Below are 13,252 nucleotides of genomic sequence, written 5' to 3' on the forward strand. Positions count from 1 at the left end.
AACATGTTTTAAGAAGACCACCATGTCCCTATGGTAACCTGCCTAAATGACTACCGACCCATAGCACTCACGTCTGTAGCCATGAAGTGTTTTGAAAGGCTGGTCATGACTCACATCAACACCATTATCCCAGAAACCCTAGTCACTTTACCTCTACCTACAGTACATACTGTACTACCTCAATTACCTCGAGTAACCTGTACCCCCACACATTGCCTCGGTACATGTACCCCCTGTATATAGCCTCGTTACTGTTATTCTTTTGTGTTACTTACTTTTGTTTTTTATTAACTTTTGGGTAAATATTTTCGTACTTAAAATAAAAAAATCTGCATTGTTGGTTAAGGGCTTGTAAGCAAGCATTTCACGGTAAGGTCTACACCTGCTGTATTCGGCGCATGTGAAAATGTATTTTTGATTTGTTAAACATAGGCTATAGCATTTACTGTACACTGATATATGTGCTAGGCAAACTGTAAATACAGTCTGGACATGCTATTGATAAGGCCTGAAAATACTGTGCATCATTCTAATCAAATTCTTATAAAAACAAAACAACAACTTGTTTTAAAATAGGCTAAGTCTAAATACAGTTCCAGGAACCATAATTGCTCCATGTGGGTATATAATAGAGACAAGGCAACTTAGACTATTGAGGGTTTTACATACATCCAAACTTTTGACAGGAGCTGGATGAAGATCCAATATAAAGAGAAAGGGGGGGATGTCCACTCACCGTTATACTGCTCGCAAATGTAATGTTTTATAAACATCATGGAACAATCTTACAGACCACATTTGCACATCTCCAGAAATAGCAGACAATATTGCATTTGAGCCATGTACAGTACGTTCTCGCCATAAACCCATGGAAGGTGATTCTTTCTAATATGTTTGGTTTTTAATCCAATTCAACGAAAAACAATCAATCTGTTTTTTAAACCAACAACAATATTTCTAAATAGGATCGGGTCAGAAGCATGATGTCATAAATCGCTTTTCTCATTCCATGGCACTGTGTGCACAAGTAGGCCTAAATGTCTTTATGTATAACATTTGCATGTCTACAAAATACGAGGCTCCTGTCAATTGTATCGTTGCCTACGTGCGAGACTGATTCTCAAAAAAATTGCCAATTGATATGGCATTACCGGAGGACTGAATAGTTTGGAAGTGCGTGTCATTGGTAATCGAGCGAGGGGCGCTCTTTGAAAATGGGGATGGATGGCTACTTGAACAAGTGAAATGCAGGTATGTGAATTGTGAATAATGAAAAAGCATGAGGGCATAAACCTCCAAAATATTTCAAAGCACTCAGTAGACCATTTAAAACCCCTTTATTCATATAGTACTTTTGGCTCATGGCCAGGATACAAAGACAAACCTATGTGATGCTGCTAAACCACCCTTGATTAAGGGGAGGGTAGGCTATGCTTGTTTTTTAATCAAATGAAACGAAATGGGGGGAAACCAATAGTTTTAATGTTTATAAGAACGAGAATCACAATGTGCACTGCACGTCATGGCTGGCTAGGCTGCGCATCCGCTCTCAAAATCCATGCGTTACCTTTAAGACCTGCTTTATGTGGGTCTTAAAACTTCTAATTAGCGCATTATGACATTTTCTATTTTGTGCTTGTTTTTAAGAACAGGCCTCAGATATTGCCACCCCTCCCACTTCAGCGCAATGTTCTGCTTAGCTGATTGTTAGACAGGTAAACTGCCGAACCTGACGTTGGAGCTGGAAAATGCCAGACCGCCAGTTTTTACATCATAAAATTGGAAACTATCTTTGTGGCAGACAAAAATAGAGCCCCCAGGGTTCAAATGGATGTTTTTGAGGTGCCATTTTAAAACCAGAATTATAGCCTGACATAGATTTGGAACAGCGAGACCTTTTTGAATTTAGCTACTCCTCTAATCTAAGGTGGTCAATGTGAAAATAAATATCAGAGACAGCATAGTTTGATTCGGGTCACAATAGTGTGATGGTGAGTAGACTTACTTGATGGTGGGTGGGCACAATAGTGTGATGGTGAGTAGACTTACTTGATGGTGGGCGGGCACAATAGTGTGATGGTGAGTAGACTTACTTGATGGTGGGCGGGCACAATAGTGTGATGGTGAGTAGACTTACTTGATGGTGGGCGGGCACAATCGTGTGATGGTGAGTAGACTTACTTGATGGTGGGCGGGCACAATAAGTGTGATGGTGAGTAGACTTACTTGATGGTGGGCGGGCACAATCGAGTGATGGTGAGTAGACTTACTTGATGGTGGGCGGGCACAATCGTGTGATGGTGAGTAGACTTACTTGATGGTGTGGTCCCAGATCTTGACGGTCCAATCAGAGCTGCAGGATATAAAGACCTTGGTGTGGAAGTGGTTCCACTTAACTGCGTCCACTGCCATGTTATGGGCATTGTAGGTCTCCAGGAACTGGCTGGAATAAGCCTTGGAGCACTGGAAATGACACAGCAATAATATGGAGTCAGTCCTCACATTCACCCATAAACCACTCCAGATAGACAATGTACTGTAGCTGTGAACCAAACTTGCTCTCTACTATTATTGCAAGCTACATCATTTGCACGGTGACAGAATGATAGGAGTGAAAGCACAGAGAAAGTGTCAAGAGTTAAATGAAAGAGATAAATCAAAATGCCCAGGCCTAAATGGTATGTCCCCCACTGGCCAAAACTGGTTGAATCAACGTTGTTTCCACGTCATTTCAACAAAGAAATTCATTATTAGGAGGTTTGGATTTGCAAAAAGTCACCAACGTAAGGGAATTTCTTTTAAAAAAACAACTAAATCCAATGTCATGGTGACATGTTTTGTTGATTTCGTTTGACAACTCAACCAAATGTAAATAAAAATAGATGTTGAACCGATGTCGGTGCCCAGTGGGGTTTTTATATAAGGGGATATGTAGTGAATAAATCACAGCAGAGATATTACATTTGCCCCAAGAGCTTCCGGAGGTGGCTGTTTTCCAACAAGAGGTGACAGATTGGAACTGATATCACACGCATAGCTGTGTGTGTGGGTGTGTATTTGTGCGAGTTTGCATGAATCAAAAATGTCACCGACAAGGAGCTAGCTAGAGCTAACAAGGAGGAGACAAGGAGCTAGCTATAATTAATCATATCTATGAAGAAATAAATAAAATAATAATATAAATGATATAAATAACTTTTTTAAATCATTCAAATGACTAAACCAGAGAGCATGATTTATCCACAGAGGGTCATTAGCTTATTTTAAGAAATAGCTGTGGAATGTTTTAAATCACAAGAACATAGCTGTTTATTGAGTGCGGCTGTCAGTGAAACGCATCTAAAATAGTCCTAGGGCTATATCGCAATATTTCAAAATACAATTGTGGGACAAACACTAAAGAGAAAAGAGAGTAAAAACTATAATCTGTCTTTAGTTACAAAAATTCTCAATTCTTAAATTGAACGAAACATTATTGCCCATCGTATTAGCACTAGTGGAGAACATATTCCCTGTCTTAATCATTCGTTGTGTGAGTCAGTGCCACTGGAAAGTCATTTTAGGATAATATCATTTCCTCCTCCAGGCTAGATGGACGTCATATTGTACAATATGTGTCTCACCTTTTCATAGGCCTAGATTAGATGGTTGCATTCAAGACAAGGTTGTTTTTATTGCTGTCAGTTTGTCAGCAGAGCAGGCTACCCTGTCATTTTTGTTAAAGATTAGGATTCTGCTAATATGTCGGCAGTCATGTAAAGTGTTCGTAGAATTGCATGAAATGTGTTTCTAAAATGAAAAAATCTATTCCGACCCACCCCCCCCCCAAAAAAAATCCTTAGCTAGGGCTGAGCTCTGAATCTGTGCAAAGGAGAAAAAAAGCATTGTTCAGAACCTAATTATTTAGCAAATATTGAGTTATATTAAAATCCTAATGTATGACTATTCAATCTTCTCATCACATTTGAAATAGTAGGCTATTTTACATTAGTCTGCAAATGGGATGCATCTATAGATGCATGTTTTATCTTAAAGGTGATTTTTTTGGGGGAGGGGTGAAAAGATAGTTTCCCCAACCTTGAAACTCCTGTGCCACCTATGATCTTTTCTCTCAATTGTATCCTGATATAGAGCACACGATCATGAGCCTGATGAACGTCTTAGCATCTTCCAAACTGTGGGGCGGGGCACGGCTTTCAACTTACTCTTGAAAGTTGTAATAGTAGAATGCACTAGTATAATTCTCTTGCCATGTCAGCCATTGCATACCTTAAGAGAGCTATTTACAACTTGCCAGAAATGTCCAGATCAACTTGCCCATGTAAGCTAACGTTTTTTTAGCTAGGCTAGGCTTTTTTGACCATAGATTTTGTTGTAATGTTTTCAGTCACTCAAATATCACATGAATACACATGGCAAAATGTATAGAATTGCAAGAAAATTAGCTTTGAAACTGAACATTCTCTGCACCTCATGACAAAATGTGTAGAATTGCAGGAAATAAGCTTTAAAACCTACATTTGTTTACAGTGCTTATGCCCATAGAGATAAACATGGCGGGATGTTCCCCAATGCTGGAAGGGGGGCCTGAGAGAAAACGTTTGGGAACCCCTGTTGTACAACATAAAAGGCCTTCATTACAATGTAATGTACAGAGTTTTCAAAAACCCTTAATGTAGGCATATTAAACACTAAATACTGTAGGTTTACTGTGACTTAGACCACAGTGCGTGTGTGTGATGAAACTATCTCCCACCCGATGTTGCAAAAACGCCACAACAACGAAACACTGAAGAGAAACTAATGAGCTTGCACAGTCAGGAAGATCTGGAAAATCAGAATGGGCCTTTTGATGACACTGCTACAGCGAGCTCGCAATCAGCCAAAACTCTTCATTAGCATATGCGCTTACCGAACCATAACATTGCAGGGAGCTAGCTAGCTAACACAGTAGGGCTAAGGCTCACAATTAGCATAGCCTTTAGAGAGAGTAGACTGAGCTGCCTGTCACTTGAGGCTCTGCGTGGCTGTGGCAGTTCTGTAAGGGGCTTCTAAAAGGCGTTTGTCTGTGTGTGTGAGATTGAGTCAATCTGTCTCAAAGCTGTAGCTGAGAGCGATGGAACCTTATTGAATCCGTCATCCCGTCTAGATTGAGAAAAAAAAAAGATCCTGTAGAACTCTGCTTCAGTGTGTGTGTGTTCAGAACTTCACAGTAGCGTGTCTCTTTGCACCACTGCTGGATAGACACTTGTGTGAGAAGGCCAAATGAGGATGGACGCCAGCCAAAAACTACAGCTGTCTGCTGTTAATGAGCAAATCTGGGAGAGGTTTGGAGGGTCTGCCCTCATTTTGGCTCTCATTAAATGCTTAGCACCGCGTGAGAGGGCCTCCCAGAGCGCCAGCCTAGACTGACAAGCCTATCCTAGACTAACAATCCTAGCATAGACTGACAAATCTCTGACAAGTACGAACATTTAAAAAAAAAAAGCCAATCGCCGAGACTACTCCTCTTCTTAAATTTAGCGCTTCTTAAATTTAGCATTTGAAAAAGCCTTCCCTCTGAGCCCCCGAAAAACCACTAAACAAGTTGTAGGGCTGCACCGTTGAGAGCGGAGATAGAGGTAAAGCACCACTTCAGAGTGGTGCTTTACAGCCCGCTGGAAAGAGGCTGTGCCAAGCCCAAAGCCTAGTGCTAATGAGAGAACTTCCTCACTCTCTGAGAGACAAGGAGACGGCATTGCTTCTGTGGCCCAGCAGGATATCACACACCACACTACAAACACAACAGAACAAGACTCCATTTGATTCCTCAGACGAGCAACAAGCAGACGGTCAGGACACCCAAGACAATTCATATCTCATTAAGTTGCCATAAAATAAGTAAACATTTTGGAGTGGCTGAACACAGCAATAGTCAGTGGGGGATACATGACTGGGGACCATGTTTTCATGTCTGCTCACCTTGTGAATCTTGCCCTCCTCCGTGCCAACCAGGAAGAGGTAGTCAATCTGTTTGTGGAAGTCGAAGGATGTTCCACAAGCTGTGGGACGACAAACATTGTCAAATATTTCAATGATCCTAACAGGTATCAAACAGTGTTGAAATGATGCGTCAGTTGATGACAGGTCTTACCCATGATGGGAAGTTGCACGCCTTCTGGTCCTTCTGACACAGCTCCCGCCAACGACAGCTTGATGATGTCTGTGAAGACCAGTTCATTCTGCAACCATTCAAACCCACATCAAAACTACTGTGAGAACAAATTAATACACAAAAATACTCTTACATTACCAGTCAAAAGTTTGGACACACCTACTCATTCAAGGGTTTTTCTTTCTTTTTTCTTTTTTCTACTTTGTAGAATAATAGTGAAGTCATCAGAACTATGAAATAACACATATGGAATCATGTAGTAACCCAAAAAAGTGTTAAACAAATCTAAATATATTTTATATTTGAGATTCTTCAAAGTAGCCACCCTTTGCCTTGATGACAGCTTTGCACACTATTGGCATTCTCTCAACCAGCTTCATAAGGTAGTCACCTGGAATGCATTTCAATGAACAGGTATGCCTTAAAAAAGTTAATTTGTGTAATTTCTTTCCTTCTTAATGCGTTTGAGCCAATCAGTTTCGTTGTGACAAGGTAGGGGTGGTATACAGAAGATAGTCCTATTTGGTAAAAGACCAAGTCCATATTATGGCAAGAACAGCTAAAATTACTTTAAGACATGAAGGTTAGTCACTCCGGAAAATGTCAAGAACTTTGAACGTTTCTTCAAGTGCAGTCGTATAAACCATCAAACGCTATGGTGAAACTGGCTCCCATGAGGACCGCCACAGGAAAGGAAGACCCAGAGTTACCTCTGCTGCAGAGGATAAGTTCATTTAAAGTTCACCGTACCTCAGAAATTGCAGCCTAAATAAATGATTCACAGAGTTCAAGTAACAGGCACATCTCAACATCAACTGTTCAGAGGAGACTGCGTGAATCAGGCCTTCATGGTCGAATTGCTGAAAAAAAACACTACTAAAGAACACCGATAAGAAGAAGAGACTTGCTTGGGCCAAGAAACACAAGCAATGGACATTAGACCTCTGGAAATCTGTCCTTCGGTCTGATTTTTGGTTCCAACCGCCATGTTGTTGTGAGACGCAGAGTAGATGAATGGATGATCTCTGCATGTGTGGTTCCAACCATGAAGCATGGAGGTGTGGGGGTGCTTTGCTGGTGACACTGTCTGTGATTGATTTAGAATTCAAGGCACACTTAACCAGCATGTCTACCACAGCATTCTGCAGCAATACGCCATCCCATCTGGTTTGCGCTTAGTGGGCCTATGATTTGTTTTTCAACAGGACAATGACCCAACATTCCAGCAGGCTGTGTACAGGCTATTTTACCAAGAAGGAGAGTGATGGAGTGCTGCATAAGATGACCTGGCCTTCACAATCACCCGACCTCAACCCAATTGAGATGGTTTGGGATGATTTGGACAGCAGAGTGATGGAAAAGCAGCCAGCGAGTGCTCAGCATAGGGTGGCTACTTTGAAGAATATAAAATATATTTGGATTTGTTTAACACTTTTTGGGTTACTACATGATTCCATATGTGTTATTTCATCGTTTTGATGTCTTCACTATTATTCTACAACGTAGAAATAAAGAAAAGAAAGAAAGAAAAGAAAAACCCTTGAATGAGTAGGTGTGTCCAAACGTTTGACTGGTACACACACACATGAACATTCACGTACTGTACTTATTAACACATATTTAATGTTTTTAAAGCTGCAGCTGGCCCAGAACAGAGAGGCACGTCTTGCTCTTCATTGTAATCAGAGGGCTGATATAAATACTATGCATGCCAGTCTCTCTTGGTTAAAAGTTGAGGAGAGACTGACTGCATCACCTCTTATTTTTCTAAGAAACATTCATGTGTTGAAAATCCCAAATTATTTGCATAGACAACTTACACACAGCTCTGACACGCACACTTATCCCACCAGACATGTCACCAGAGGTCTTTTCACAGTCCCCAAATCCAGAACAAATTCAAGAAAGCGTACAGTATTATATAGAGCCATTATTGCATGGAACTCCATTCCATCTCATATTGCTCAAATACACAGCAAACCTGGTTTTAAAAAACAGATAAAGCAACACCTCACGGCACAACGCCTCTCCCCTATTTGACCTAGAGAGTTTGTGTGTATGTATTTATATGTAGGCTACGTGTGCCTTTTTTATGTAGGCTACGTGTGCCTTTTGTAATATATATATATTTTTTTTATGTGGGTTCTGACCTTGTTGTCTATTAATGTTCTGTATTATGTCATGTTTCATGTCTTGTGGAAGAGTAGCTGCTGCATTTGCAACAGCTAATGGGGATCCTAATACAAAATATGCACAAATGCTCACAAGCAGACATGCATATATTAACACACATACTGAGGAAAGTGAATGTGTTTCTCGAGCACCTTGACAAGAGTCCATGACACCACACGGCCATCAGATGACACGGAGAAGAAGTTGTGATTGTTGTCCATGTCGTCCTTCTGCCACTTTACCTGAAAAAGAAATGCCACAAACATAATTTAGCACAATGACCCAAAAAAAACACACATCCGAGACAGTGATTTGCAGACAAACAGACAGCCAGACAGACAAGCAAAGTCTTGGAACATCATGCGTCAGTGAGTGTTATCCAAAATACAGAACATGCACAAACTAACACAAACCTGCCACACAGGGTCGGTGTGCTTGCCAGACTTGGCGGTGCTCTTATAGATGGGCTGCAGCGTCTCTTCTTTGAGGTTGTAGACGGCCACGCAGCCGTCGTAGAAGCCCACGGCCACCAGGTAGGGCAGGTGCTTGTGGATGTCCAGGCACAGGATGCCCGACGTCGTGGGGTAGATATACTCAGGGAAAGTGGAGTTTTTCAGGGAGTAGAACACCAGCATGCCCCGCCCCTGCTTGGTGAAGTCATCTGGGGGGAAGAGCGGGGTCAAGATAGCTCAGAGAAAGAAGTAAAAAATGGTACAGGTTTGGTATACCTTGCGTACTTACATGATCCAAGGCCGACGGCAAACAAATCTTTGTAGCTTTCATTCCTGTGGAGGAACAGAGAAACTATAATTCTTTCATGCATTTCCCCAAAAATATTAGGAAGATTTCAGGTTTTCCCAGTGGTCCAACTATTGTCTATAAGCCACACACCTATCAGAAGTGTTTCATTTATAGTAAAGCCGCATTGTCGTTGTTGTTGTAATGTGAGAAGACTGACCAGCAGAGGGCAGTGACAGACAGCCTCTTGGCTTTGTCGTACTGAAACTTCCAGAGGGGGAGAAGGGTGCCCTCCTGCTCCCGGTACTCATCAGAAGCATCCTCAAAGTACTTAAAATCTAAAAGAGGGAAGTGACATCTCATATCATGTCACCATGCAGGGACTATCAGGAGGTTTTGTATCAAGGTAAAATAACACGGAAGGAAGGACTTACCTTGTGCAATGTCGTCAAACGTGTTTTGGTTCACCATCCGCTCGATGATCTTGGCCACCTTGGCCACTTTGGTGATGTCATCACTCTGAGGGGGAAACAGGGGGAAAGTTTTCAGTTCTCTACCTTCAATGGGATCAACAATGTCTGTGTGTTGTTGAGGGCCCAATTTATCTAAGTGTTATCTCCAATTGATTGGCTTGACGTCATAGTTTATTTTTCATGTCAAAGTGAATAGCTGTTGACTTGAGGTTTACCTGGGTCTCCACCAGCATCATCTTCTTCTTGCCTTTGTCGTCGTCCTTCTTGGGGACGGCTTTCGCCTTCTCCTTGTTCTTCTCCTGCTTCTGCAGCACCTCCAAATACACGTCATAGATCTCCCACTGCAGGAAGAGGAGGAGGTTACCCTGTTGTATCACTAGCATTCATAAAGTTCATGTTGAGGAGCAGCAAACAATGAGAATCATCAAACTCAAAATGATGTATTTCTCACCTGATTGGCAGTAGCTGAGAAGTTTGCACGAGGAGGGGGCTCTGTCTGACATCCCCTTTCCTGAGAAGGAGTTCAGAGAATTATTGTCTTGACAATCTTCGCAATACAGATTTGCCCTTCTACAATATTACAGGCAATGTATGCTTCCTGCAACTTGGTCTGCCTTGGCCCTAACCTACCTACCCTGAGTGGGTTGTTGAGAGTTTGGGAGGCCCTCTCACTGAAGTTGAACTGGTTGGTGATTTTCTGCTCCGTCTTGCCAGCCTTGGACTCCACACTGTCAGCTCTCTCCTCTCCCCCGCCCTCCTCCACATCCCCTGCATCCTCCCCACCTGCAGCCTGAGCCAGAAGAAAGAACCAGAGAACACTTTTCACTATCTTGTCTCCGAATCTTGTGTGGGTTTGGCATGCGTTGATTGGAAGTCACTTAAGAGTCACTCAAATGACTGAATGTAGGCTATTTCACAAACTTCTTGGTATGTTAATAACTTATGTGCTTTCCTACCGGAGTCTCAGGCTTTTCAGCTACAGCGGTCTCAACTGTGGCTTTTTCTGGAATAATAATCAACATCTCATGTTACCATCAAAGTTATTTCAAACGTTTGCTCTTGTAAAAGGCAGCATATTTGATCACACAAAAATTCCAGAAGCCCTGGCTATCTACCCTCAGGGAGGCCCTGTTTGGCCCTCTGTCTGCGTGCCTCATCTGAGTCCTGGTGCAACAGGTTACCCTCCAGCACAAAGTGGACAGCCAGCTGATCCACACTGCTGATTGGCTTGTATGAACGTTCCTGAGAGAAGACAATGATACACATGTATCTGCATTGGATAATGCTTATGTATATCCATCATACAAGGTATCTTGAAAATCTTGTTTGTTTACATTAATATCCATTACATGATGGACCCAATAGGGAAGAAGAGAGAATTTGTTCATAAAATCATGGATTAGACTGGAGGTTACTGTAATACTTTACCTTGAAGCTGTAGCGGACGATATTCTGAGGGGCATGTGGATTGTTTGCAGTCAGGATCCTGGTGAATTCCTCTTTTAACTCCTGGTTAAGTGACAAAAAGATACAGTACATCAAACAACTTCTAAACATGACATACAACTGGTAAATGAATGAGCCAGAACCTTAAAGTCTTATGAAGAAGAAGTTACTTATACAGTATCTGTGGTCAGAACTATTCTGTGTGTCCTTTATGACTCAATTACAGTCTGGCTCTGTTTGGTGCCATGTCAGGAATCCAGACACCACAGTCCAGCTGCAGTAAACTCACAGCCTCAGTGAGATCCAGCTGGTCAAGTGGCTTGATCAGAGTCTTCCCTTGCATCCACTCATCTCCTTCACCCATCTCTGTTCCATCCTCCTCATCCTGACCAAAAAAACATGACCAAACGGACATAAGCAACATGTTTGTCTGACTAAAAAAAGTTGACATAGGCAATATTGCTTGCCTAATGCTAACGATGTGATCATGTGGATACAGGGCTCTGAATGAACTTTTTCATTGGTAGCACTGGTGCTTTAGTAATGAGTGTCTTTGATCTATTTTCCTATCTTTCAGTGCCATCTAAAAGTAATGGCTCGACATTATTGTTTCTTATCAAACAAATAGTGAGCAGCCCGCAAGAAGTCTAGTTTATAACATTGAAAATATTATAAATGTTTTATTATTATAAAATGTGACCCGCAAAGCCGTGATAGAAAGAAACAGTTTAGCTTCAGTAAATGAGTCATAACTTTCGATAGGTTTGGGCTAGAGAGGAGCAGTTTACTGCATCATAAAGGCGCAACTATGGTCACAAAGCGGAACAGACCTACCCGTGGTCATGGTTCTAACAGGTGAAGTGCAAAGGAAAATGTGCATTATGTGAGGAGCAAACTGAAGTGAAGAGAACATTCAGCAACTCTTGGAGGACAGTGGAAGTTGTTAAAAGTGCATCTTTATTGATAACATAAAAAATGCACTCAGTTTATTTATTTATAAGGTTTTAAAGGTCATGAACTGTCAAAATCACGTTTTTCATAAAATGTGATTATATTTGAAGGAAACCAGATCAAAGTATGATGACCAAAGTATGAACAATGACTGTTGCTTCTACACTGATAACGTTTGATCATAAAGTTACTGGTGCCCTCCCCCATGTCAAACACTTGGATTCATTACTAAGGGGACAAGGTGACATCATCTTAACTCTAATTTTAATACACCAATGGAAACATGATATTCTTTTACCTAATTTACATATGTAGTACCGGCTTGTAACCAACATCAGATAAGGTGTGTTTGCAGAGGGGCGTGGTTTATATAGCGAGATGGCTCCTCTATTGGTGCCAACAATTTACTGCAGGCAAATGTCAGCATATATCATTACAAGTTTACCCTATTCATCTATGGCAAAGATACTTATATGTTTCCCCTTTGTGTCTACTGTTAGCTAGTTACTGGCTAGCTAAGTCTACAGCCAGCATAGAACAAAAGTGGGAAAGGTTTGTTCAAAACTCATTCGGCAGTGCCTCTGTGAACCGCATCATAAGAGAAATGCCAAACTGGAGATTTAAAAAAAAGACTGTTCAGGACAGAAAAGAGACATGAAGGAGGGTTGTATATACAGTAGGCGCCAAAAGTATTGCAACGGTGACACATTTTTTGTTGTTTTGGCTCTGTGCTCCAGCACTTTGGATTTTAAATTATGCAATAACTATGAGGTTAAAGTATTCAGACCCCTTCCCCTTTTCCACATTTTGTTACGTTACAGCCTTATTCTAAAATAGATTAAATAAAACATTTTCCTCATCAATCAGGCCTTTATGGTAGAGTGGCCAGACGGAAGCCACTCCACAGTAAAAGGCACATGACAGCCCGCTTGGAGTTTGCCAAAAGGCACCTGAAGGACTCTCAGACCATGAGAAACAAGATTCTCTGGTCTGATGAATCCAAGAATTAACTCTTTGGCCTGAATGGCAAGCGTCACATCTGGAGGAAACTTTACACCATCCCTATGGTGAAGCATGGAGGTGGCACCATCATAATGTGGGGATGTTTTTTTCAGCGTCAGAGACTGGGAGACTAGTCAAGATCGAGAGAAAGATGAAAGGAGCAAAGTACAGAGAGATCCTTGATGAAAACCTGCTCCAGAGCGCTCACGACCTCAGACTGGGTTGAAGGATCACCTTCCAGCAGGACAACGACGCTAAGCTGCTAGGTAAAGTCCCCCCTTATCTCAGCTCGCTGGTCACCATAGCATCTCCCACC

General features: G+C 41.7%; 1 protein-coding gene across 1 annotated transcript in view; it reads right to left on the reverse strand.

Moving 5' to 3' along the window:
* dnai1.2 (dynein, axonemal, intermediate chain 1, paralog 2) overlaps positions 1 to 13,252 on the reverse strand; it is a 34,098-nt gene that overhangs the window by 18,186 nt on the left and 2,660 nt on the right. The window contains exons 3-17 of the mRNA XM_029682972.2: positions 11,273 to 11,368; positions 10,966 to 11,046; positions 10,653 to 10,779; positions 10,494 to 10,540; positions 10,172 to 10,327; positions 9,989 to 10,048; positions 9,753 to 9,878; positions 9,499 to 9,583; positions 9,285 to 9,402; positions 9,068 to 9,111; positions 8,740 to 8,987; positions 8,479 to 8,568; positions 6,134 to 6,221; positions 5,962 to 6,041; positions 2,315 to 2,463 (exon numbers count right to left, since the gene is read on the reverse strand). Of these exons, the coding sequence (XP_029538832.1) occupies positions 2,315 to 2,463; positions 5,962 to 6,041; positions 6,134 to 6,221; positions 8,479 to 8,568; positions 8,740 to 8,987; positions 9,068 to 9,111; positions 9,285 to 9,402; positions 9,499 to 9,583; positions 9,753 to 9,878; positions 9,989 to 10,048; positions 10,172 to 10,327; positions 10,494 to 10,540; positions 10,653 to 10,779; positions 10,966 to 11,046; positions 11,273 to 11,368 (1,595 nt within the window). The remainder of the gene's footprint in view (positions 1 to 2,314; positions 2,464 to 5,961; positions 6,042 to 6,133; positions 6,222 to 8,478; positions 8,569 to 8,739; positions 8,988 to 9,067; positions 9,112 to 9,284; positions 9,403 to 9,498; positions 9,584 to 9,752; positions 9,879 to 9,988; positions 10,049 to 10,171; positions 10,328 to 10,493; positions 10,541 to 10,652; positions 10,780 to 10,965; positions 11,047 to 11,272; positions 11,369 to 13,252) is intronic.

Source organism: Oncorhynchus nerka, linkage group LG15 (assembly GCF_034236695.1).
Source record: "Oncorhynchus nerka isolate Pitt River linkage group LG15, Oner_Uvic_2.0, whole genome shotgun sequence".
NCBI classification, from domain to species: Eukaryota; Metazoa; Chordata; class Actinopteri; order Salmoniformes; family Salmonidae; genus Oncorhynchus; species Oncorhynchus nerka.